At 42.1% G+C, this 27,709-nt stretch overlaps 1 protein-coding gene and 1 long non-coding RNA gene across 6 annotated transcripts in view; one reads left to right on the forward strand and one right to left on the reverse strand.

Annotated features, from left to right (window-relative positions):
- Positions 1 to 221: 221 nt before the first annotated feature.
- Positions 222 to 10,543, forward strand: LOC109284650 (uncharacterized). The gene is made up of 3 exons (XR_009461612.1): positions 222 to 2,385; positions 3,758 to 3,808; positions 4,284 to 10,543. It is a non-coding gene; the product is annotated as an uncharacterized LOC109284650 (long non-coding RNA).
- PTPRB (protein tyrosine phosphatase receptor type B) overlaps positions 10,402 to 27,709 on the reverse strand; it is an 88,858-nt gene continuing 71,550 nt past the window's right edge. For all 5 annotated transcript variants that reach the window (XM_019493628.2, XM_019493618.2, XM_019493635.2 and 2 more), the window contains 7 exons: positions 26,997 to 27,073; positions 26,067 to 26,201; positions 23,814 to 23,936; positions 23,500 to 23,663; positions 22,422 to 22,557; positions 17,144 to 17,264; positions 10,402 to 15,107 (listed from right to left, as the gene is read on the reverse strand). In XM_019493628.2, coding sequence (XP_019349173.1) covers positions 15,085 to 15,107; positions 17,144 to 17,264; positions 22,422 to 22,557; positions 23,500 to 23,663; positions 23,814 to 23,936; positions 26,067 to 26,201; positions 26,997 to 27,073 — 779 coding nt within the window. In that variant the 3' untranslated portion in view covers positions 10,402 to 15,084. The remainder of the gene's footprint in view (positions 15,108 to 17,143; positions 17,265 to 22,421; positions 22,558 to 23,499; positions 23,664 to 23,813; positions 23,937 to 26,066; positions 26,202 to 26,996; positions 27,074 to 27,709) is intronic.

Here is a 27,709-nt window from a genome sequence, read left to right on the forward strand (position 1 = left end):
ACACACACACACACACACACACACACCCCCCCTCACCTTGTTTGATATCTATAGTTTAGCATCTTCCATGCTTTCTTGACTTGCTCTTGTTTAGTCCTTTGCTCAATTTTTTGCTTTAAGAATCAGAATTCCATCTTTGCCATGACATCTGCCTCCTCATAGCTCAGACCTTTCAATCCTTTGGATGTTGATAGCGACCTCAATCCTGGAACCTGGCTAGAAACATTGTTGGATTAACACTTTGTTCTGTGTTCTTGGAACTAGATTTGAAACAGAACCAGAGTTCTGTGAAATGCATGAATTTATTGTTTGATTATGTGAAGCTCAAGATACTCATTTCCTTTAGCAAATAGCCATCACAAAAGCAGCCTTGAGTAAGCAATTAATTTAGATTCCCTGTACCAAGCAAATCAGTGTGTATATGTGTGTGTGTGTTTAATGCATGAATTTATTGTTTGATTATGAATACCAAGCTGAGGTTAAAGGATACTCATTTTCTTTAGCAAGCAACCATCACACAAGCAGCCTTGAGTAAGCAATTATTTTAGGGCCCCTGTACCAAACAAATCTCTGTGTGTGGGGGTATGTCTACACATGCGCATTTAATGCACATTAGCCTGATTTAAGGCTTATTAAGGGTGCATGTCTACATGCGCGCACCCTTAATGCATCTTAAAAATAGTGATGTAAGGCTATATGAGCCTAAATTTGATACATGCATAAAATAGGTATCAAATTTATGTGTGAATAGTTACATTGTATTAGCAAACATGTAGATGCACTAAAGTGCATTAACATGGTTTGACCATTGACTTGGGGCTGACTTTAGTCCCAAATTGGTCTGCACACCTGCGTTAATGCACATTAGTGCATGCATGTGTGGATGCGTGCCTAAATTGATTTAATGCGCGTTAAGTTTAGGCGTGCATAAAAGTACATGTGGAGATGCTCTGTGTGTAATAAAACTACAGACCGCCTCACCAGGGGGATGAGCTGGACCTGGAATTCTCAGGAGGCTGTAAAGTCAAGGGATGTGGTTGTCATGGGTGACCTAAACTACTCAGACATCTGCTGGGAGGAGCAGACAGCCAGGTCTGACTGCTCACGTAGGTTCCTAGCCAGGATGCAGGACCTCCACCTAAGCCAGGAGGTGCATAGTCCCACCAGGGGAAATACCTTGCTGCACTTGGTCCTTGCCACAGGCGATGACCTGGTGAGGGGTCTGCGGGTACTCGACCACCTGGGTGACAGTGATCATTGCCTGCTGGAATTTACTATTCAGCGCAGGATGATGAAAGCAAGCAGTAAGGCAAAAGTCCTTGACTTCAGGAGGGCTGACTTCAATGAGTTAAGAAGATTAGTAGGAAAGGCATTGGGGTCTCAGAGCTTCAACGAGATGGGAGTCCAAGACAGGTGGTTGTTCCTCAAGGAGACTATCCTCCAAGCTCAAAGGAAGTCAGTCCCAATGTACACTAATGGGAGCAGGAGTGCTAAAAAGCCCCTCTGGCTCAGCAAAAGCATCCAGGAATGCCTGAGGGCAAAAAAAGGAGGTGTACAAATAGTGGAAACAAAGGGCTGTCAGCAAAGAGGATTATACCTCCGTTGCTCGTGACTGCAAGGAGGCTGTTAGGAAGGCCAAGGCAGAGATGGAGCTAGGGCTAGCAACCAGAATTAGGGATAACAAAAAGTCCTTTTTCAAATGCACAGGGGGTAAGAAGAAAGCACCAGGGAATGTGGGACCGGACAGGCTTGGCAATCTGGTGATTGCAGCAAATGAAAAAGCTGACCTCTTTAACAAATTCTTTGCCTCCATATTTCTGAACACAAACTGGGACATTTCCCTCACTAGGATTGCAGATGGATCCAGGGGAGGCACCACCATGCCTAGGGTCAGGGATGACCTAGTTAGGAAATTGTTGGAGGGGTTGGATGTGTTTAAATCAGTAGGTCCAGATGCTCTTCACCCGAGGGTGCTGAGGGAATTGGTGGGGGTCATAGTGAGGCTCCTGGCACAGCTTTACGAGCACTCGTGGGGCTCTGGCCAGGTACCAGAGGATTGGAAAAGGGCCAATGTGGTCCCCATTTACAAGAAGGGGAGAAAGGAGGACCTGGGTGACTATAGGCCAGTCAGTCTCACCTCGGTCCTTGGGAAGACCTTTGAGAAAATTATCAAGGAGCACATCAGCAAAGGCCCAGCAGGGGAGGTAATGCTCAGGGGCAACCAACATGGGTTCATTGAGGGCAGATCCTGCCTGACTAACCTGGTTTCCTTTTATGATCAGGTCACAAAGTCCCTGGACGAGGGCGTTGAGGTGGATGTCATCTTCCTGGACTTTAAGAAGGCCTTTGACACTGTTTCCCACCACATTCTCTCAAAAAACCTAGGTGACTGCAGCACTGATGCCTACACAATCAGATGGGTGGCAAGTTGGCTAGATGGTCACACCCAGAGAGTGGTGGTGGACAGGTTGTTTTTGACTTGGAGGGATGTGGGCAGTGGGGTCCCCCAGGGCTCTATCCTGGGGCCTGTGCTATTCAGCATCTTTATCAGTGATCTGAATGTGGGGGTGGAAAGTACGCTGTCCAAATTCGCTGACAACACCAAGTTGTGGGGTGAGGTGGACACACCGGAGGGGAGGGACAGAATCCAGCTAGATCTAGACAGGTTACAGGGGTGGGCAGATGAGAATAGGATGGAATTCAGTGCAGAGACGTGCAAGGTGCTGCATCTAGGGAGAAGGAACCAGCAAAGCCCCTCTTGTCAAAACAGTGGCAGAAAGGGATCTTGGAGTCATTGTTGACTCTAGGATGGACATGAGCAGCCAATGCGAGGAAGCGGTCAGTAAGGCTAGTCGCACCTTGTTGTGCATCTACAGGTGCATCACAAGCAGGTCCAGGGAGGTGATCCTTCCCTATGCAGCGTTGGTCAGGCCGCAGTTGGAGTACTGCATCCAGTTCTGGAAACCGCACTTCAAGAGGGATGTGGCTAACATTGAGAGGGTCCAGAGGAGGGCCACTTGCATGGTCAAGGGGCAGCGGGGCAGGCCCTATGAAGAGAGGCTAAAGGGCCTGAATCTATTCAGCTTCCACAGGAGAAGGCTGAGAGGGGATCTGGTGGCTGTTTACAAACTCACCAGGGGGGACCAGCAGGAATTGGGGGAGGCTTTGTTCCCCCAGGCACCACCCAGGGTTCCTAGGAATAATGGCCACAAATTGAGAGTAGGTTCAGGTTTGATATCAGGAGACATTACTTTACAGTTAGGGCTTCCAGGCTCTGGAATGGACTCCCAAGTGAGGTGGTGCTCTCTCCTACCTTGGGGGTCTTCAAGAGGAGACTGGACAGATATTTGGCTGGGGTATTATGACCCCACACTCATTCCTGCCCGGGGCAGGGGGTCGCACCTGATGATCTGTTTAGGTCCCTTCTGACCCTAAGCACTATGAAACTATGAAAACTTAAAAAGTCATGTTGGTTGGTATAGTATCTTGCATACTATCTGTTTTCCAAACATTTTCCAGAGTTACATTATTACGTGGAAAAATAATAAGGAAAGAAAATGAAGAAGTTCAGTTTAGGCCAATATATTTTCCTCACTGTATACATATATATGCATATATATAAAATCTAAGGCCAAATTTTTCCTTCAGATATGCATCTACATGGATTTGAGCTAGTGATCTAGAGACAAAATGTGCAATAGTCCATTAATAAATATCTGAGCTGTACAGTCCCTAACATACAGTTTCTAATATTTAGGTAGAGTCCAGGTGTGGCAGGGCATGGAGTCTTCAGGTCAATGGGGAGAGAGTAAGTTGTTTTTTAACCCATTTAATCTTTCCAGACTATTCCCTGCCTTTTACATCTCTCAGATGTAATATTTTGACTTGCAGTTTATGAGCCATCTGTTCTTGTAGGTAACATTGTGCTTCTTCACTGATGGACATGAGATAACAAAACAGTTAAAATAAGCTGATGAATAATTAAAAATAATGTGCAAGACAGCAACAAAAGGTGCCAGGAGTTGGCATTGTAATTTCAGCGAAGGCTGGGAAATTAGTGCTAGCAGAAAAACCAACATCTGAATAAACTGAGCAGTTTCATTCAGTGTAATGTTTTAATAGTGTATACTGAGCTGCTCCATATCATTGTTCTGAGTAGCAAATAAATGAAAAGTGATATAAGATCAGTGATGTGTTCCTTTTCTGTTGTTATTTGGAATTGCATATGTTAATCTGCTTTTCAATATCACCATAAATTTGATTCTTTTCTCCTTACACTCCAGCACGTGTATAAGGACCAGGGGTTAAAGACTTGCTCTGGGACAAGGTAACCCCATGCTACACCTGCAAGACATATTAGGTTTTGAGGAAGAAGCACAGTTCTGTGGGTAGTGGACCAGGAACAGAGAAGTCTTTGATTTTCAGATGTTGAGATGATCTGGTAAGTCCCCTGCTGATGGCTGCCTTTTTGATCCTTTTCCTGAAGCAAAGGAAGACCCTGATACTGAATGAAGGCTTTGTGGCTATTCAGATTCTGGACACGGACAGAGAATACAACCCAGAAAGGACTTTTAGAAGAAAGAGGGTCTTATCCATGCCTTATGTGAGTTCATTCATATTTTATGTTTTTGACCACTGATGCTCCTTGAAGGAAGGGTTGGCCTTCCATGGACTTGGCCACAGAGCTGTGACCTTACAACCTGTATTTTTAATGGCTTAGATGTTGAAGACCAGAGAGTGAGTAACTTCAGGGCCTTTTGACAACTGTAGGGGATGATGCGGGAGACCAACTCTGTGACACTTGCCTGTTTAGTTGATAATTTTTTTCAGACAGGGGTTATTTCTCAGCCCCAGAACCACACAGGAATGAGTCCAGGACTGGGGCTGTCAGGCAGCTGTTTGGTGGTCTCAGCCCCAGGACCACACTGAGATGCTTACAGAGATTCCCTGGGGGCACATCTCAGCAAGGGAGATCACGTTGCTCCACGGAATCAATGGGCAAGACAACAGGTAACTTGAGTTTCTCCCCAGGAAGCAGATTAGCTCTGCCCCACTGAAACTGCTAACCCTGCTTTCCAAGGGACGTCCTTCTAAACATGGATCAAGGTGGAAGCATTTTCCCTCAGACCTCCTGCTTGTTGCGCTTTCTCGAGTGAACAGTTGAGTCAATGAAGTCTCTAAATCCTGTTCCACGGGAGCAAAGGAAATACTTGCATGCTTATGAACTCTTTTTAAGTCAGGGCTTTGGTGAAGGTCCTACTCACCCAATTGGTGTTCCTAACACTATAGAGGAATAAATGTAGTTCTCCCTGTGAGCTATGTGCCATGAGGCGCCTTTCACCCTTGGGTCTCAATTAAAAAGCCAACTCTAATACCTGGTAGTATCAGTCCCCTTGCTTGAAATTAGAGCTGGTTGATACACATGTACATTCTTTTTCCCAGCAAGTGTTTCTTCTAAATTTTGTGGCAGTTTTTTTTGTTGAAGAAAGCATTGTCATTTTTCATGGTAGTTCTCCAACCACCTAGGAGCTGAAGGGACAGTGGGGGAGGGCAGGCAGGGAGTGACTAGTCATGTGGCAGAAAACTTGTCACTTTGTCTGACCTCATTTAACTGGAATGAAGTGTGACAGCAGTTTCTGTCGATGTGTTTAGTTCTTTCCCACCTTTGCAGCATGGCTGTTTGGGTGCTAGTTTGTTCCAGTTGTCTGTTGGTGCATCTGATGTTCAGAAAAATTCTTGACACATGGTGTCTTTTAGACACGGTGATAAGATAACTGAGCTCACTGCATGTTGTGTCTTGAGCCCATACTTTGTCATCCTATACGATACTTTAGACATCATATAATTCTTCACCTTTATGAGTCTTCATATTTTACTCAGTGGTTTCATTCCTTTTGTCTTAGAATGTGACAGGGAATTAAAAGGCTCCCAATTAACACGTGAACTTTTTTATACCTCTCCCTTATTTTCAGTAAACTTTCCTTTCCTAACTGCATGTGGCATTTGATAACCTTTACTTTATTTTCTGCAACTAATTATTTTAGGTTATGCTGTCTACAGTTTAGTTCAGCCTATTATGAAGCTTATTCTGCTAGCTCTACTACAGAACATATGGTCTCTGCATCTTCATCTGTATTGCTTCTTGCCCCCTTATTTATATCTTGTTTCTTTACTCTCTGGAGGATGGGAAAAAAACCCAAGTTGTTCCCCACACTGCCATACTAGCTTGTCGTAACCACAATCCTACTCCAGTAAAAGTCAATGAATGTTTTGCCACAGACTCCAGCGTGGTCAGGATTGGCCCTCTGTTTTAAAAGTCTAGATCTTCACTTTGGCACAGCCCTGCATCTTCAAACAAGGACAACACAACACAAATGCAAAAACACAGGCAAAGGGGATCAGTATATTTGCCATGGCTTTTCTACAGTCTAATCTCCTCCATTGGATGCCTTATTTCTTTAATTGCTCTCCTTCAGGAATGGTCTTTCTGTTTTCACTCCTGTCTCAGAGTTCATAATTTCTAATGATAAAAGTTCAGCTGAAAATCTTCCAAGTTCAGCCATAGGAAGGCTCCTATAGTAAATGGGTCACTGGAACAAGATACAGGCGGCATGAGTTCATGTCAACTCAAATGAAAGTCTCCAGTGTAATTTTGAGTAAGCTACTTACAGCCAAATCAAGATGAGAGGCAAAATGTGTGTGCCTACCTTCGAGGGTGTGATCCTGAAAACCATAGTCAACCCTGGCTAGCCTTTGGAAGTACCTGACATCTATTGGTGCCTTTAATTTTTTACCTTACTTTTCCAGAAGTTTGACTTCTGTACCTGTGCAGAAACACCTTACCCACTTGGCCCCCTACTTCATTCCTAAACCCAACTGGGATTTACAAGTACCTTACAGACTAAGTTTGGTAGGTACTTGATCCTGGTACAGAGCCTGGGGTCAGCAGATGGCTGCACCCTGCCTTCTAGTTGGGTAGTCGGGAGGTGGGTTTAATTCCATCCGTAAGTCAGATCATACATCATACACTACCAAGCGTCCACAGAGGGTGTAACCACTAGGGAATATACAAGACAGACCTGTGTTTTGAATCCCACCTCTTTCTAGGCTCAGAGAGATGCCTCCCTCCACTTGGGAGTCACAGCCCAGTCTGCTCCCTTTCTGGGAATGAGGCACCTATATGCATGTTTTCAAAACACAGGAGGAGGAGATGGTGCCCTTCCTCTCCATTCAATAGTCCAGTGGTTACAGCATTCAGCCAAGACTGGTAGATTTAGTTGCAATTCCTTCTTCTGCTTGAGTGAATTTAACCTCGCATCTCTACTTCCCAGGAGAGTCTTCGTTCCCTGCTCTCCTCCCCCCTTTCCCCAGCTACTAGACGTTAATGTGTTTTCAGATGGATGCGTACTCTCATTTCTGCTTCTTCAAAGCTGTTCCACTTTACCTATTCATTAAGCTGGAGAGTGACAGCCTCCTTAACATTCACGAGAGAAAGAGAGAGAAAGAGAGAAGAGAGGCACATCTTCCAGCCTCTGCTCCACTGAATGTCACTGGTTATTATATCAGGTCAATTGTCAGCAGTGCAGGGGCTGGAACCCAGGTCTCCCCCTTGCTGTTCCAATAGGGTCTTACCCTGCTAAGCTCGAACCCAATGCCTTGCCAGGCAAGGAAGGTCTGCTTGTACACTCACAGCTAAATTTATTAAGTATGTGACCTTTTTTTTGGCTTCTTACATAAAGTTTAGCTCCTCAGGCTCAGGCGGGATCCACTCCAGCCACTTACACTTCGTTGCAATCCCAAGCCGATTGTGATGGCACAGTATGAACTTCAAGTATATGAAACTTTAGTCACAGACAAGTCACATTTGGTGAACATGTGCTACTGTGGGAGGTGAATCCCAAATGGATTTGGGCAGATTTTTCTTGTCCAGATACTCAGCTCTGTCAAAATGGCAGTACTCTGGGCCTGCATAGTAGCTGAACGTTGGGTGCCTACCTCATATTTTGCTAGAAAACTTAGTTACCTAGGAGGTGTTCAGTGTTTCAGCTACCTCAGTACCACGTAGTTGGGTGAGGCATCTCATCCCACAAAGAGAGGTGCTAGTGTTTGCCTACAATGTGACTATATTTGCAAAGCAGCTTTTTAGCAGACTCTTTTTCCCCACCAGATTACTTTGTACATGCAGCTCTAACCTGTGCTTTGTCACAGTTATGGATTTCCCCACATTACTGCTTGCAGGGCTTTGGAATAGAGACTGGATAGGGAAGTGGTGTGAAACAGGATTCTTAACCTTAGCTGAAGCAAAGATCCCATGCACATGACCCAGGTCTTTACAGAAATATTCTCATCTACCTAAGAGATCTGCAAGCCTTAAGTGAACTGTCTTCACTGTTTTCTCCGTATGAGATTTCTGACAAAACATTCACCTGCAACTCAGCTGGAAATACTGCTGTTTCTAGTTAAGTACAACATCCAGCCTTGAAGGCTCCTCAACCCAAACCACATGACTATCTCCCATTGCAGTCAATATAAAGTGCCCAAATACCACTGAGAACCTGGGCCAGTATGGCTGGCAGGCAGGCATGCAGGCAGAAAGGCTCTTTATAGCAGGATGGAGTTTCAAAGGCAGAAATGACACTGATACACAATGAGGGTAAAGCACCTAACTGCTATTTGGGTCTGAAAATCTCACTTGTTGGCCTGTTCCAGCCATTGCTGCTTGCTCCACTCTGCATCTAAACAGCAGACAGCAGGAGCAGCACGCAAAGAGAGGAAACTTTTTCAGTGGAGGAATCACTGGAGATTCAGCAATCAACAGATGAATCATTCAGAACTGCAGAGCCATTGCTGATAGGTGCAGTGGGCTCTAGCATTTGCTCCCTTTCCTTTCCTGTAATTGATACTCAGGCCCAGAAAGACTCTCCCACAAACATACTTTACACATTCTGAGAAAATGAAAAGTATCCCCAGTGGTTTTGGATACCTGAATTGTGGCATCTTTCCCAGGTTTTGTTGGAATTGCTGGGGTGCTTTATGTTCCACAAGTTAGAGTCAATAGAAGTACTTCAAATGAGGCCACGGTATCAAGGCTTTATTAGTGACACTTTTGCAATCTCCACTGTGATACTTTTTGGCATGAAACAGATTGTCTGGGAATCATGGCTAAACCTAGCTTTTGGGACACAAGCTGACTTAGAAGCCAATAACAGGAGAGAAAATTGAGGTGCATAACTTGAGTCACAGGATGAGGAGCATAGCAAGAAGGATGAGAAATTATTTAACATGACAGCCATGAAACAAAGGGTCCAAGTATGTAGCTCAAGGGAGAAACAAGTCCATCCTATAAAAACCTGACAAGGCTTGCTTGCATTTGATTCTGGTAATGTTTTATTATCAGTTCCTGGGACACCAACTTTTTTATAGTACAGAAATGAAAGACAAATAGTCCCACTGTTTCTTTTTGTAACTTACATATTTAATAAAGCTACTGTCTATTCCATCATGTTGCACCAAAGATGCCTTCCCTTGCCCCAGGCAGGACTTTACTATCTTTTACAGGTGTCTCCTACCTAGACTGTGACTAAAGACTGTTTTCATGCTATAAATTCTAACTGACAGATAACATTTACTCACACATCTTTGCAAGTTGTAGATAAGCCAGTAAATCATTATTTCCTTTAAATAATTAGAATTACCTGGCCTTAAAAGCAATTCTGGTATTGAATAAGGGACAACTGATATACCAATTGTTGGAATTTTGGAAAGATACTTGAGGACACAAAAAAGGAGACCACAAGCAAAATAATAGTTTTAAAGGGGGGAAAAAATGTACTTGTGAAGCAACATGGTTCAAACCCTCATCATATATCAACTGATAAGGCTCCCTCTCTAGCAAGGCAACTGCTTGCCCTGAGCAGTGTCCCTGTGGGGCAGTACTGGTTTCCATAGTACAGATGATGGTGGGATGCCCAAAGGTGGTACCTGTGGCTGCTGCTCCCTCACCCCCGCACCTCAGTTATATTACTGAGCTGCATTGCGGTGAAAGATCCATCTTCATTGGCACAAGTATCTCATTGTATGTCTCTGAAAGAGCAGGAACATAAGTTGTTGAGAAGGACTGCAGGCGTTTTTAGCTGAAGTGTAATATAATGGATAACACTATGTTTACTAAAGGTCGAGAGCAAAGCATTTGGGAGGAAAAGTTGAAAAGTTATATCACACTGTGATGCACTGACACAGTAAAGGTACAGCTGAGCAGAAAAAATGAAGGTACCAGTCTGATGAAATTAATGTTCTGTGAAGACTCTCTCATTTAAAATCAAACTCACTTATGACCTTTTGTCTGAACAGCAAATAAAAAAAATCTATCATGCAATAGCAGTCAAATGGAAGACAACAATATGATTTTTAAATGAACAACGGTTTTATTCATGAAAAATTCATAAAAATGTGTAAAATATTCTCAAATATATTTGATTTGTTGACTGTAATTAAAAATATAAAAATATACTAAACAAATACATAAATTAAATTGACAATAGTAGCATGGTTGTGTGTTCACTCAGTGCTTGTTAGGAACACCAATGTAAGTAATTATATAGCATATCCAAACAGAATATATACTGAAGACATTGTTCAAGAACTTGACCTCAGGCATAGGCACAACATTTATGGCTATCCATTTATAAAACGTTTTTTTTTGCAATACAAAATGTTGCTCCATTACAGACCACTATCTCCACTGTATAACCAAAAAAAACAATTTGAAAAAAAAATTGCAAATCATCCAGCATTACTGATACTGCACACTAAGTCCCACAGTATTTGCTCACTATAAAACTACTCCATCATCATGTAGTTCCTGCCAAAGTCTTTCAGAAACCCAAGTGGAAACTAGTCATTGATCTAACATGTAAATCAAGAATAATAAACTTATTTGCTTTGGTGATACAGGTTTTAAACGCATGTCAGAAGTTTCAATCCACCAGTGAGAAAAGGGGAGGTTAAAAGCCTGCATACCAAAATGAACCCGTCAGGTATTACACTGCAGCCTCACTGTAAATTCAGAGATGAGCCTCCAAGGACTATTGTTCCTACAATTCAACATTGTCCTGGAGCCCAGAAATGTAAGAGTGGGTTGCCATCTTACATTTCAGCCTGTTGACTCAAGTGAATGTCCTTGAAGTGCTGGGAGAAATTTGAATAACTGCATACAATTGAGATGCAAGCCAGTCATGGATAAAAACGTGCATACAAACAACACCCGAAGTAGCTGTAGGCCATACCTTCACATCACAGATGAGGTGCTACAACCTGTAACCCTTGGACAAGTTCCTGGTATAATCACTCTATATTCTCATACCCTTCATCCAAGATTTTAGCGTCAAGCACTGGAGCGCTGCTGTTTCAAGTGTTTGTGTGCTCACTGTTGTCAAATAAAAGCCTATATACCAGGAAACAATGCACAACTGAAATATAAAGGAGGCTCATTCTTCTTCCTGGGTACTACACCTAATAGGAAATCTATGTATTATGGCATATAAAGTACTATTTTTGACAATATTAATCAATCAGCTATATAAATAACTATAGCAGCAGAGAAAATTTATAAAGTTGCACTTTTATGACATCTTCACAGTTATGCCTATTTCTATCATTTATTTTAGTGACCTTTTTAAAAAAAAATAAAACTCTAGCTATGTGAAAGCACTTCTGCTAAATGTGGTAGCAAATCTTGTATTTGTATTGCACAGATTTAAAAGTATGACCTTTTTATTATTAAGCATATTATAATCCAAACATTGAGTTAACTAAAAGCTCAGTTCTAGAAACACTTAAGCTCTTGCTTGACATTTCTCATGTAAGTATTTCCATTAAATTGAGCTGGATTACTCACATGAATAAAACTGTGTCTGTATTTATAGAGGTCTGCAGGATCGGGCTGCAGGTGTGTAAATCTTAGTTTATGGATTAACAACTATATATTAGTATTTCTTTTTTAACCTTACTTTTGGGAAAAAAAGAGGAGGTTTCTGGGCATCATAAAGCATATAAAAATCTTGTTTACTGAAGGAATGATTTCCCTTAAGGGTAATCTTATTTCAGTACTGTCTCCTTCAAATCCATCCTTTCTACAGTAACCATTTCCCATCAGTCCTGCTACTTAATTTGGGAGGCAGAGTAAATAGAATTAATTAATTAAATTAATAGGTGTCTTACATCAAAGGATGCTACATGGATGCTGGCCTGTTTATTGATTTTCAATACAATTTATCTGGCTTCATATGGTTAGGTAAACTTATTAGTTAGGAAATGGAAAAAGGATGATATTGTGTGTTGTGCAGTTTTATGTGGCATATGTATTTGTCTATCCAGGCAGATGAAAAATTTTTCAAGACCACTTTACCAGAGTGGCAGGGCCAATCATTACTTTATGAAGTAATGGGGAGGAAAAGGTTTTATGAACTATGTACAATCTTAGCATGAAGAAATAATGAACATAGCTTTCTGCTTGGACACCATCATTTTTGGCTGCTGATTTGTGAACTTCGAGGGTGTAGTGGAGGGAATTCAGAAAGAACAAAAAGAGGAGGAGGATTTGTGTTCTATTAAAAATGATGAACTACATATATGCACAGTTTACAATCACAGACTCTTGTCCTGGGATCATATATTATTGACCACAGTTTAATTTTCTCAGCAAAAAAATGACACCGTCACATATAGCAGGGGATAATTTATATGGTACATTTGATATTCTTTTTCACTGTAATTATTCTCTAGGTAACTAACCTCATGCTTTAGCTTAGTCACTGTTGAAAAAAAGAGTGAAAAGATAAGGGCTAAAACTAACACACACAAGAAAAAGCTGCTGGTGGCTTTATAGATGCAGCTCCCACCTCTGCTAACCTGTCCTAGTTTAAGGAGGAAGGAGGTTACATACATAGAAGTGTCATGCTTGTTTGCCACTGACTTAGACAACTAGAGCTCTGCCACTGAGAGGGACAATGTGGTCATGGGCCTATGGAGGACTATCATTTCTCTGTAACCATACAAAAATCTTCCCCTCCAGGTGAGGAAGTAGAAGTTGGCTACCTCTCCTTGGTTCTTCCCTTCTTCTGCTGACCCCATGAAGGGTGTCCAGGGAATCTTGAGGTTCCCACCTGGGGCATGGAGGACAAACATCATTCTCATGTAGAACTGTCTGAAGATTAAAACAGCTCAGAGACTGGGAAACCTCATGGAAAAGGCGGCGTCCAGTACAGCTGCAGAAAGGATAACCAGTCAAGAATCTGGGGATGCTCCAGAGTGAGTGTGAGGGGAAGAGGCACGGCATGGATAATTCTTTCCTTGCTGAGAGCTTGGTGAGGCTTGGGGTAGAAATCCCTGCTTGTTTTGTGTTGGACAAACGTATCTGTCCCACCCGATGGAAAGACCTGGGGAGATTCTGCAAGGACAGCCTGAGGTTTTACTCCTGTCATGTTACTTTTCATGGTTGTCCCTCCTGTAACCAGGACTCGGCCACCCCAATGATAAAAAAAGAAGAGACTTTGGTTTCCTCTCTCTCTCTCCAAAACCTGGGTAAGTTCCTTCATCCCAACCATAAACTATAATTCATTTTTTATTTTGGATAATATTTTGGAGGAATGAGCCATTTTCTCCCCATGCCTGGGGGATGCCCATTAAGTCTCACCCAGACAGTATCTAACTAGCCTGTAATGGAAGGACTGACATGCCAAACATAAGGAATTTAGAGTTTTGGAAGTTTATCTGGAAAAAAAATCCTTTCCTCCAAGCAGTGATATCACTGCTGTCAAGGAAAGTTCTTAGCTTTTGTCTTTTGTGGCAGGCAAACTTTCCCAAGATAAACTGTGTGGGAAGAGATTGTAAAGCAGCAGAATTACCAAGCCTTTTCTTTCTCCTTTTGGAAACAATAGTATTTTAAAAGAATTTCTAATGATATTTTAATATTGGCATTTCCCTTTCCTCTTAATTCAAAATGAATTTTAGAAGACAGACAAATGACATTCAATAGAGTATTCTGATTACCATAACTTAAGGAGCAATGTCTCTTCAGGAGGAAAGAATGATCACCAATGTTTAGCAGTGATGCAGGCAGCCAAATCTCACAACTTGTACTGGGGAGCTGTACATTTTTAGACTCTCAGGATCCTATGCACCTGTAATCCAGTCCTGCCTACCTTTTAAGCTGTCATGACTCTGAATGACAAAATTGCCCCTTGTAAGAGTCTGCAGGTCTGTCATTGGGAATATACATATATCAATTGAAGCTTTCTCCTACTAGCTATATTCAGATGATAATGTACAGGTCCTGTGGTTAAATTCTGATCTTGGTTACAGTATTCTAAAGAAATCAGAATCTGACCCATTCTCCCAACAGACAAAAGAAGTTCTACTAGACTTCAGGGCATCATAGGCTCATGTTTTTCCTCTAACTTCTAGAATAGACTGAAAGAGTTGCTTCTAGTGAGGAGAACTCTGTTCTAATTGTTGTTTAATGTTGGTTCTGTAAGCGGTACGTCATGGTGACCCTAGTGTTATGGGTCACATCACATTTTGGTCAGATCACAAGCAATCAGTTGAAAGGCTAGAAAAGCCTTATAAATCCTATGCAGAACTACTCTTTTACCCAATACATAGCTGATTTCATCTCAGGAACACTGAGTCAGTTAAAAATGTGACTATCCTTAAAGAATATTTCCCTGTATGCTAAGTAAGTGCCAATCTACAACCTGTCCCAAACTCAGCAGCCATAAGGTTAAAACAGTTGATGTAGGACAGTTAAAAAAACTGTAGTAAGGAAAATAGTATTATCTGAAGCATAATATTAATATAAACATTATAGAAAAAATACATATTTACATAACAAAATACAATTATATACAATAATATCTATTACATTTAAATTATATATCTTTTAAAAAAAAAACACCAGACTAATAAATTATACACAGTCTCAATAGAAATGTCTGGCACTTCTCTAGTGCATGAAATATTTTTTTTTAAAACCCACAACCCCCCCAGTTACAGCTCTGATCACAAAAGCAGGCATCTGAGACATTCTTAGTGCCTTGAATAAACAGCATCTGAAAACAAGGAAAACTGAGATTAGAAAAAAAAAAATCTGTATTAGCCCCATCTTTACCAGATGTTTATAGTGCTCAGGAATGTGACCGAGACCAATGTGTGGAGAGGGGGCTCTGGGTCCTGGGCACCCTTCTGCTAAAACATTTCAGACTTGGCCTCTTCAAAACCTGCCACACACTGGTGGGAGTCTGCCATAAGGAGTGTAATCATCCAGGACTAGATGTACAGAAGAGTTTGAGTGGCAGTGTAACGGGCTGGACAACTGGGGCATGAAACAGAAGCTGACAACGGTGGGTGCCAGACAGGAGGCAGAGGGCTGTGCTCCACCCGGGCTTATGCAGGAGGCTGAAGGCTCTGGCTACACACACTGGAGGCAGAAGTCCCTTCATTAGTCTCACTCCCGCTCCCCATCCTGTGTAGCCAGTAATTATTGGGTTAACCCTTTCACAGCTTTTAAAAGCTTTTACAGTGTTGTTCCACATACAATTCAGTGGCAGCTGTTGGAGGGTTAACCTTATAGGTGTTACAGCAGTGACATCTGCCATGGAGGAAGGGCGAGTGAGGCTAATGAGGGGACTCCGCCCCCAGCTCCCCACAGTAGGAACCTCCAGCCTCTGGGTGAGTCTGTGCCATGGCAGGTAAGACTGCCCACCCCTGCCCCACTCCTTTGCACTCAGCACAGCCCGCCTCCAGCTTGGCCTGTGGTGCCAAAATAGCTAGCTCTGCCACTGAATTTGAGTACCTGTCTGCCACAGGGATGTATAAGTCCAACAATAAAACAATACGGAGGGCCTCAAAGATGTCTCTCTAGCTTTCGTCTAACCCTATAGGTGAACCCTACAGGTCTGAAGTCCCTAAAGTTTAGGAGCAGGACCCACACTTTCAGCTGTCTGTCTGCCTAGGTGAATCCACAACATTTAAGTTAGATGCCCAGGCTCCCCATCCAGTACATGGGGAAAGTTAGACTCTGAAGACTGAAGCTAACCAATAGGAAACACTTATGACAAAGGTCTGTCTCTGGTACTTGGGCTCCCTATTTGGTGTTGCAGGGGGATGCTACCTTCCACTTGGGAGATTCCCAGTCCTGAACCTCTCCTGGAATTAGGTTTCTAAACCCATTTTTAAAAAGGGAGGTCAAGCTAGTCTTTGCTTTCCAAATCTGGCCTGGGAGGTGCCCCCTCAACTTTTTATCCAATAGCTCACTTGCTTATCTAAGATAGTGGAGGCCAACATTTTTTGGAAGGCATGCCACAAATTAGTCCCATACCCTCCCTGAGTGCCCTTTCCCTGCCTGATCTGCTGCTCTGCATTCTGCTACCTGTCCTGTACTCCCTGACCAATTTGCTGCTCTGCTTTCTGCTTCCTGCCCTACCTACTACACCATGTTGCCTGTCCCCTTGCTGATGTATTATGCACCACACACAGAGGCTGCAGGTTGGCTATCCCTAATCTAGGATACAGGAGGCCTGAGGGTCTTGAAACCACATCATGCACTGCCCAGGAAAGTGGGATGTGCATAGCTGCCCTCAGCACCTCCTCTTGAACACTTTGTTTCAGGTGAACTATTTAAACATTCACTGGGTAAGCAAAAGGCTTTATTACTTTAAACAAGTTGGGCCAGAGAACTGGAGGATGCAAGACAAAAACACAGGTAGGAAAACTGTTGGTGAGGTGAAGAAGGAAGCAAATACTTCTGGGAGGAACAAGTTTTAATGAAGCTGTTCCAGGATAAGGGGCAAAAAGGCAAGGGAAGTAGTCAGGAAACAGAATTGGGAAATATGCATTATATGACTGATGAAGGAAGAATGAAGATCAGAGACAAAGTGAGAAGGGGAAGCTGAAATGTAATGAGAACACTGCTGGAGAGACGTAGGGAACTGCCAGAATGACAAGAGCAGAAGACAACTTTAATATTAGTATTTTGGATAGAGTGGAAGGGTATGATAATACTCAAGGCAAGAAATGATGCAATTTGCTCCTCTCAAATGCACAGTTATATTTGAGAAGTTTCACAACTTCATAACTTTGTCCCTACCTCTGTGATACTCTGGATTCACATTTTCATAGATTGGAAACAATGGATTTTCTTGTTCATTACGTAGCTTTCTTGCTCGTAGAACATCTCTCACACACTGATGTAAATAGACATACTGACACTGGAAAAGAGGGAGGGAAGTATAAAAAAAATGAAACATACAACTGAGTAAGCATTTTTGCTATCTTTCATTACTCCTGAGGACATTTAATATTAAAGCATAAAGCTCTTTAAATTGGTTTACTAGAGCTGATCCACATGCAGGTTCTATTTTGTAGTAAATTTCAACGTTTTGGAATTTATTTTCATTTCTAATTGGATCAACATAGCTCTTCAAATATTTCCCACAAAACAAAAATTGATTGCAAAATTTTGAAAAAATGTGAAAATTACCTTTTTAATAGCCCCAAAATTGATTGCGGCCTAACACAACAATACTGAAAACAGCCTCTTCTGTAATTATTAGCTGTTCTTGCTCAAAGTGTCAAACTGCTTCACTACAACACAGACAGGAGACACTTTGATCTAAAAAATAATTTATGACATTTCAATTGGTGCTAACAGCAGCTGACCACAGTGACCTCAGGAGGCCAACTTCCTGCTCAAGGCAGCATCATCCCTGTTTAAGCCATACTAGGTAAGTGTTTGTCTAACCTATTCTTGAAAATGTTAAAAGATGGAGATTCCACAGCTTTCTAAGTAGGCTGCTGCAATAATTAACCACCCTGGTAATTAGTAAATTCTTCCCCATGTCCAAAATGTTGCTTGTTGCAATTTAAGATGGTTACTTCTTGATCTGTCCCTAATTGGCCTCATCTCCACATGACACTTAATACGTTATTAACCAGTTAATCATGCCTTAAGTGGTCACCTGGCTATGCATTCAATCAATTGTGCAGGCAACTGTTGATCCTCTGGATCACGGTGTATGCATAAGAGGTCTAGTGAGGTGCCTGATGAATCTGCTTGTACAGAGTCCTGTGACCATCACACCAAGACCTATTACATGTATACTTAGGCAAGAGAATGGAGGAGTGGAGGCTGCCCGAGACCTACCACCCCCACTTTAGACCACTGAGAAAGAATCCAAAGGCCAGACTGTGTCCAGATGTTCAGTTTCTCAATGGTTCTAGAACTGCTGCTTGACTGCCGAGGTGCATTTTGTCAGAATGATGTCCCTTAGCTTTTCTCCAACCAAGAAGTACCCAACAAAGCAGTGGGAGCTAGGGTTTTGAGGAACCCTATACTCACCTTACTCTCGAGGTTGCAACACTGTGGTATTTTGTTAGAGCTACCCTTCCATGAGTAGTCTCACCATGTTGTCACCAATTCAATCAATTAATGACATGATACAAAGTTAATTAATGGTGTGGCTACACAGTTATGCCACAAAATATTTGTAACAACTTTATAGCTGCTTCCTATCATGCCATTAATTGAATGTGTGGCCAGGGACCCCTGTGGCTAGGAGCCCCAGCAGCTGATTGGAGCTCCCACCTGTGGGAGACCCAGGTGTGCCCCTAAACCTGGGAGCTCCCAACTGCCAGGGCTCACAGCCATGGGGGTCCCACACACCCTCACAGCTGGAAAGCCACAGCAGCTGTACTTTCCCAGCTGTGGGATGCTCTACATAGCCTTCCTCCCAGCTGTGGCTGGGAGACTGCATCAGCTGCAGCCTCCCATCAAGGGGGTAGGGGTGCCTGAAGCTTCCCTGTGCCTAGGAGATTGCAGCAACTGTGGTCTGCTTGCTGTGGGAGTCTAGGTCAGCGGATGGGGCTCCCAGCCATAGGATTGCATGGTGTGCCCCCATGGGTGGGAGCCCTGTCAGCCGACCCAGGCCTCTAGCCGTGGGACTTTGCTTCTTGCCAGTGCAGGGGGAGCCCAGGATTGTGTGACATGGCAGGAAGCGCAGTTGTGTGAATCACATATTAGTTCCTATTATGCCTTTACTTGCATGTGTAGATGGGCCCTTATGTTTCAGAAAACAGTTGAGCACTATCCTCTTTATTACTACCAATTAGGCATTTAAAGACTTATCAAATCCCACCTCCCATGTTCTCGTGTCATAATATGCATCTATATCATATATATGTCATTTTGACATGACATTGTATTATGCACTATTTCTGACATCATGAAAGAATGTAAAAACAATAATATAATAATGAAGAGCAAAATGAAAAAAAAAAACAACAAAAAATCTCAGAACTTGTTTTTGTTTTAAAAATAAATATTTTTTCAGGAAATTCCAAAACGTATACAGTTCACCAAAAAATTGGTTTTGATTAAGTTTTTTTTTTTTTCTGGTGAAAAGTTACCTCAAACTTTTTTTTCTGGTGGATAGCTCTATTATTTCCTAGTCCATGGTGTAGCTTGTGACCTCAATGGTTTTGAAGTATGGTTTGTTACTGACTACAGGCCAAGTAAGCAGTGCTATCTTGTTTCTTTGAAGAGTGTTTGAGCAGTCTGCTAGCAGAGAGCTAAGGTGGCATACCTGACTAGTATGAACAGGATTTAAATGATATGATTTTCTATTTATAAAAGTATTTTTTTTGGAAAGGCTTGCCATTCTACATGAGCAATGACTACATGAAAACTGCATGAAGTAATACATGTATTGTAGTACCTACCAACTATGCTATCTTATAGAGCTGCTCCTCACACTAAGGTTCATCCTTTTCATTTTACATTACCTTGAAGGTATAATTTTTTCCAGTGAATTCATTAACTTCAACATATTCTATTCAGTTTCCAAACAAATGTAATTATTGTTCTGGAAATGTTTCTCTATTGCTCTGTCTCTAAGAAAATTAAGAAACCTGCTGTTATGCACATAAAGTTGCTGTCACTGTGGAACAGAGTTCTTCAACCCACCCACCTATTCAGTGGAAAGGTGGCCAGGGCAAAGAATTTTTACTGATTATGTACAGTTAAGAACTTATTGTGTAAGTGAAATGGTACAGAGCTTTAGTGCCTATAAGACAGCTGGAGTGCTGAGGTCATTGCCTTCTGCATTGCTCATGATGGTTTCCTTGTACTCCTGTCATTTGTCTTTAGGGCTAGGTACAGACATTCAAAAATTCCAAGAAGGAATTGATCAAAGTGATATGGTTTTGTGTAAATGGCATAGTTTAGATTGATAGTGAACAAAACACACAATCGCCTTTTGGTGGTGGGGGGCAAATCTTAGACTGGGTTCTGCCATTTTTAAACCAGTCTATGTGTGTGCCAAACTTCTGTTTGGTTATGGGTGCAGACTGGTGTATAGTCACGTATACTGGTAAAGGTGTAATGTCTGTACCTGGCCCAAAAGCTCACAACTGAAGTCTGACTTGGACAGTCTTTTTTGCTCCATGTTTGGACAACAGAGTTGTCATTCATAACTGGAGCTAGCACTGGAGCTCCTAGGCACTATGGTGATACAAACAATCCCATATGTTTAGCCTGCTCTACTGCTTGAAGTGACCCCAAATTAACAGGTAAATTACACATTAAAATGGATTGAGGAAGTTGTTCTAATCAAGTCATGAATCATCATACAGTCTCAGGATCAGCAGGGACTGAAACTTCTGAACTCGCTACATCTGGCTTGTATTTTGGGATACAGTCTGCAAAGGGGGAAGCAGCAGGGTTAGGAGGGAGAGGACAGAGAGCGCAACGGCAGCAGCAGTTTTGAAATATTTGACTTTCTACTCAAGGGGCTTGGGTGAGACTTTAGGTATAATTGCAAAGATCTAGATAAGGGGGAACAGGCTGGGTTGTTTCCAAATTATATTTCAGGAGTTCTTCACACTACTGCTACAGACATTTTATTTGGGTCTGTTTGCATTTGACTTGGACTTCATCTCAGGCTCACATTTAGAATCCACCACTCAAAGGAAAAAGCTCTGATGGTGCACTAACTAGAGTTCTTCTATTATTAAGATAATATTAATATTCTAAGAACCCTTTTACATTGAAAGTAGGGCTTTTCTTTTGCTTGTACATAACTTCTGCAGGCATCAGTAAACTTAGCAATGTGTAACACTGCCAATTATAACAAAAAGCAACATTAGCAGCACACTACAGACAACCTATCAACATTACTCTAATTCCTTTAGTAACAGTAGCACAGAGCAAACCTATAGACAGTCTGACTCTGTAACTCCTTAAACAAGGTCCTGTTTAGCCACATTACCTTAAAGTGATTTTTCTTGCGCTTTTAAAAGCATAGGCAGCTGATGCCTCCTCTGTCTGGGGGGGCACCCGCAGAAGCTGCCAGCGGTGTTGGCAGCAGGGACAGAGCTGGCATGCACCTATGGTGGTGTTGGCAGTGGGGATGGCCCTGTTGGGGGGCATGTGCCCCCCTGTGCTCCCCACTACCAGTCGCCTATGTTTAAAAGCATACAAAGACTTGCTTTTCCTACTCCAACATCATGTATGCATCCCCCTCTCCATAATGTACTAGAAAATGAAAATAATTGATATGTCTTCCGAGTTTCATAATGAAAGATAGACAAACCAGTTCAATAAATACTAGGATGTCACACAGCTGCAAGGTCACAGTACTACAGTTTTAAAATAACAAACGCTTGAATAATTATCTCCCTCCTCTACTGCTCTCTCCCTTTATGCCCACCTATCCATCTTAGGTTTTTCCATAGTATCTATCTCCAATGTAACCAAGTGTTCATAGGTGTTTTATTGGACATTTGTCCAATTCAGTAGCTCTTGTACAATGTGCTGGGAAATGTCTGCAGAATTACATCGCTAGAGATGAGTGCAGTTCGGTGGTAGGTGAAGTGTGATCCGTAGGACTCAGGTATTTCTTAGTTGTGTATAAAAACTTGCTATGTAAAGCCCTGATCCAACTTTATGGAAGGCAAAGGAAAGAATCCCAAATTACACTGTTTTCAAAGTGCTAAAATAGTTCTTAACTATTTTACATTGGCCCCATCAAGGTGCAATTTATGAACATATGTCAGGTGCTTTGCGATCCATGTTTCTGTATAAGTTCAGCCTATTAATTTTAATGATGAATTTGCTTCATAGTGGGCACATCTATATGTGCCCCCAACTACACAGTTGTTACTGTGCAGTCATTTAGTACTCGCTAAAGCTACACATGCTACCGTTACTGCACAGTCCCAGCGGCGCACAGGTATTTCCAATCCTACTGCACAGTAGCAACGAGCTACTACACAGTAGTGAGTGTTGGTGTCATGGTTCACACCTGCCAACTCTATGTTGCCTTAGTGTCTCGTGTAGATGCGCCCACTGTGTAACATCCAAAACTTACCTCTGTTTGAACCATGTGAACCCTGTGCAGCCTCAGGTCATACACTGCTCCATAAATATCCACAGAATCCTTTGAATCTAGTTGTTGAAGGATTCGATCCAGTGCAATGAATGTGCCTGTTCTACCAACACCAGCACTGAAAAGAGAGTGGGGTACAAATTAGCTGTGTCAAAGCTTTTGCCATCTTTAGATTTCACTTCAGCAAAGTACAGATTTGCATTGCTAAGGTCCATTATGGTGTATGCTTTACTTGCATTACTCAAATGGCAGCTCTAAGACTTCAGACAAGAAGTTCATAACGGAGGTAGCTTTTTCTTTTGGAGTAATAGAAAAGCTAGCTGAGGTATCTACTATTTCCATGAAGCACAATTTGTCAATTTATGCTGATATAAACAGTTGGATATATTGAACTAAGTAGCTTTTTAAAGCCTTCTTCTTGCTACAGCTGAATCTGTGGGTTCTAGTTTGATTCTGACTCTGGATCCAACTTAGGTGGTAGTTGGAGTTAAACTTTGGGCAAGGTTCTTTGATCTATGTTATCGATAAAACATTAGACAGATTAGATGGTCAGAATTAGATTAGGTTAAACAGCTTAGATGGTCAGAATGAACTCTCCTTTTGCCTTTAAAAATCAGGATCCACATTTGTAGCTTAGATTCATCACTCACTACATCTCATCTTGCCTTACCATCCTTTTATAATTCAGGTGTTGGGCCAGGTACATCAGCAAAAAGAAGACTTAAAACTACCATAAGGCAGTGGCTGAGGATTCTCCTGGAATAGCAAGTGAGTCAGGGGAAGGGTTCAGTCTCAGTGTGCTCCTATGATCCCAGCAGAAGCATGATTGTCCCCTGACAGCCATTATCAAGAGGCACACTTAGGTCCCTGGTGTGTTCCAGCATAGGGCTAGAGGTGCTAAATGCTGAAGCAGGTACTTAGGAAATATAGTCCATAGTTTGTACCTTGTGGCTGTTCTATGAAGCCAAAATTATCCCATGATAGATACCAAATATATGATGCCTTTTAAATGATTAAAAAAAAAAACTATGAACCACTGACATTCTGCCTTCATTTATACCTGCAGTGCACAATGGTTGGTCCAGTGTCTGGAGTCCTGTTGATGTAATCCCTCACAGTTCTGACAAACTGGATGAGGGACTGTGTGGTCTCTGGTACTCCATGGTCTGGCCACACTGTGTAATGAAAGTGACGTATGAGTCTCTTCGAGTCAAGCTGCTCTTCCTGTCAGATTACAAAAATGTGGATGATCAGAACAGTCTGCAGAAGTGGACCAGGGAGTAGGTCACTGGAGAACAATCATGCTGTGTTAGATTTACCATTCTAATTTATCCTAACAATCAGCAATAAAAAGGTTAAAAAAAATGAACATACACTGCAAATTTTAAATTCTCGTATTGTCCATTCTGGGAGCACTGACTCAGACAGCATCTCTACTATTAGGTCTCCATAATACAAGGAATCCTGGTCCAGGGGCCAGTAATGATCACATTTCACCTGTATGAACACAGAAGAGAGTGTTTCAGTTACAATGACAGCTGAAACCAACTTGTCATATTTTAAGTTCAGGCTATGTGCTGACATTTTACAGAGGGGCTGCTCATGGTCTCCCATCACAGAGGCATGATGCAGTCACCCTTCAGTAGGTGGACAGTGAAGGCAACTGAAATAACTTATTTATACAGCACATCAGCAAGGGTCTCAAGTGCTAAGCACATGATTGGTCTCGTTGACTAACCAGCCATTGTGTGTGTTAGTGTCTTGGAAAGATAGCTTCTACATATAATTATGGCTGGCTGCACGCTGGTGACTACTTTTAAAGTAGAGGTTGATCTGGTCTGACTGGGCAAACTGGGAATTTTGCTTGGTAGCTGCCATCCTCTATATAGGAATCAGAAGTTTTCATTTAAAGCCAAATAATAATTAAGTCTCTAGTCCTTATAATTATAAGACAACTGTACAATCTGATTAGATCATAAGCCAGTTTAGTGAGGGCTGCCCAAGTCTGACATCCTGAAACAACAGTTCTGAACTGCTTCATTTATGACAGGGGATAAAGCCTAATTCTGGCAATTAAAATGTCAATATTGTTAAGTATTCTACTGCTGATCAACATTCATGAAAAGAAGAGAGATTATCACATTAAGAAAATTAGCTGTAAGCAGATGCTTGCTTTAGCATCTCAAGTAGATGGAGCTTATGAGACTCCTTTTTTCTCTTACTTTCATGCCTGAATAACAGAATGACTGGGCGTGCAAAGAAACAGCTCTGGTTTTTCATCTGCCAAACTACAGGTTTTTAAATCTAGAGGTTAAAAACCTGAGGTTTCAAAAAATACAAATGCCACAAAGCTGGCTATAATGGTAATGTGCATATGTGTATGTATGCAGGGACTGGAAGTGTAGAATAAGCTAAAATGCTTACACTTTCCACCTGCCTCCATAACATACATGGAAGATATCTTTATGGTGGTGCATAGTCTAATTAGGGAACCAGGGGTTTTTTTTGTGTGTCATCATGAACAATGAAACAGGAAAGTATACGGCCCATAAAATTTCCATAACTGTAATATACTAACTTTGAAAGAGAAGAGCAGAAAGTAACATGAAGCATAACATGAAAGCAACATGAAAGCACTGAGATTATCTCATGCTCTACTTGCTGCCACCTTCCCATATTCCATCCTTTGTATATTGTCATCCTTTACTACATTATATCTTTGCATGAACTCAAGTACTTCTTTTGGAAGTATTCCCATTTGAAGATACTCATTGTTCCTAAGGTGGGAATAATCAGGCCCTTACAGCTTTTAAAGTCTCTAAAGCTGTGTCCCCATGAGCATGGATGTTTGTTTCCCCAGTGACAAGAAGCAACAACACACCTTGTGCTGCTGCTACTTGTCCCTGGGGCGTATGGCAGTTTACCCCAGGTAGGGTGGGGGAGGATGTGGCCAGCAACTATCTGTGGATCCTGGGGAGCTTTAGCTTTACCTGGGTCCTGGGGAGCTGCAACCATGGCACTCCTGCAGCTGGGAGCCTGGCCCACAGCTGGAGCATGGTCTTGGCAGGCCAGGCTCTGGTTTTGGGCGGTGCATGCTGCCACCAAATGCGCTACCCCACTTGTTTTTTTGTGCAGGTTTTTTCTGACCCTGGGATCTCCCAGAGTCAATGCCCCGCACTTACACTGCAAGGTAGCAGCGCAGGGAATGCCTGAATAAGTGGTGTGTGGCACTGCAGAAGAGTCTGCAGCGCCCTATACTCCACAGCTGTGCTCATCTGGACATGGCCTAAGAGGCCAGCATTTTTGCTTACATTCTTGAGACACTACATTGTTTCAGTGGGGAGAGCAAGCAGCTGAGACTCAGAAAACCTAGCTTCTACTCCAAGATCCGTTGCTGACATACTGTGTGACCTTGGGCTTATCACGTCACCTTTGTGTTGCTGCTTCCCCTCCTAACTTTTGTCTCTCTTGCCTGTTTAGACTGTAGCCCTTGCCTCTAACTATGCATTAGTGCCTGCCACAATGAGATCCTGATTTCAAAATGTATCTCTAGGCATTAGTGTGATACACATAATAAACAACAAATTTAAAAATAGTAATGAATAAGCAGGAAAACAATTTACTCACCCGGCCTTTCTCAACACACTGGGTTACCATGACAATATTGTGAACATTCTGTTCCCATGCCATCTTCCAGAAATCATCTTTGGTGCCAGGCAGAGGGCCCTGAGTAGCAATGTATTCCCTGCGAAAATTATTGCCCTACAAAAATGAAGAAAGCACCAGTTAATTTCTATAATGCCAGAGAAACAGGCCGTATGGCCTTATAACATGCCTGTGCATTATGGCAGTAACTCCTTTGCCAGGATTATTGATTAAGAACTAAAAGGACTGCCTAAACTCTGGAACCAGAAGGCTGGTGGGAATAGAGAGGAGGAAGAGAATGTGTCAGTGTATTTAAATATTGTTGGAATGTATTTATTAGTCATAGATTTTTTGTCTTTTTATTGCACTCAGTGCTGTGCATTGTTGAACTGATGGGCTTTTTCTGTTTTCAGTTAATTAGCTCAGTACTGGATTGAAATCTTGATTATTGGGGTTTTCCTACTATCAGTCATATTTCTATGGCAAAGGGCACAACTGTAATCTCAGCCAATTTTGCCATAACACAAGGTATAAATGCTGTCAGGATGAAATACAACTGCACAAGAACGATGCCACCTGCAGTGATAGTTGTGCTTATTGTAGACACATCAGATAAAAGCACTGACCTTTGAAAATGTATCCTTGGCCAATTATAACTGTGACCATATATGACTACAGCAATCTAAGGAAGCTGTCTTAAGTGCTGACTGAATCACTCACAGTTAACTTAACAGCAATCAGACATGGCCTTTCAGCATTCACACAAAACAAGCTCTCAGACTTAGTTAAAACCTGTGAATGTAAGGAAGGGTGAGGGAGGCCTAATGATGTGTCTGCATATTAAGTTTTATAAAAAGGCAAAATTACCACTGGAGAGAAAAGGACTGTAAAATACTTCACTGAGTCACTTACTGCTATGTAGCTTGCATTAATATAGTCTGAACAGGGATCGTCATCTACGTTGGAAAGCTTCACTCTTGACACATCATCTGAGAAAAAAATTATGACAAAAGGTTCATAATAGGCCTTGGTTTTTAAACCCTTTCATGTTAATGAAAATGTACATGTGTAAAAATAAAGAGTGTCCTTTCAGGGACAGTCTGGAGGTTCATTTGCAAGAGAAAAATTGGTCACATTTGTATAGTCTTTCATCGAGGAGGGGATTGCAAAGCACTTTGCAGACAGTAGGCTTTAAGATGTGTAAGAGGAGTGGGCTAGAGGAGACATCTCCCCAGCTCTTTCACTGTTTACCACAGTCCCATTGCACAATATGCCTAGCTCCTGAAAGAGTAAGTGGGGTAAAGCTGCCACCCATTTAGTCCTAACAGCAGAATTTTCTATACGGAGAGAACAAAAGTACGGTGCTCCCTTTGAAAAAACAGCAATATTGTCATTGGCAAGTAAAGTCCCCTAAGGAGAACGCAGGGTGGGTGAGTGGCTAGTGTGCCTCCTGGGTCTTTGACTGTTGCACTGCCTTTCCAATAGTGCAGGCAGATTGTGACATAAAAAAAAAATAATAATACTGCCCCTCCACATAGAAGGGACTCTGCCACCCACTCTGAAAATACAGGCACATCCGGGTAAAACCTGGCAACTGGTTAACTGAGGACTAGAAATCAAGGTGA

The sequence above is a fragment of the Alligator mississippiensis genome, chromosome 4 (assembly GCF_030867095.1).
Source record: "Alligator mississippiensis isolate rAllMis1 chromosome 4, rAllMis1, whole genome shotgun sequence".
NCBI lineage: Eukaryota > Metazoa > Chordata > Crocodylia > Alligatoridae > Alligator > Alligator mississippiensis.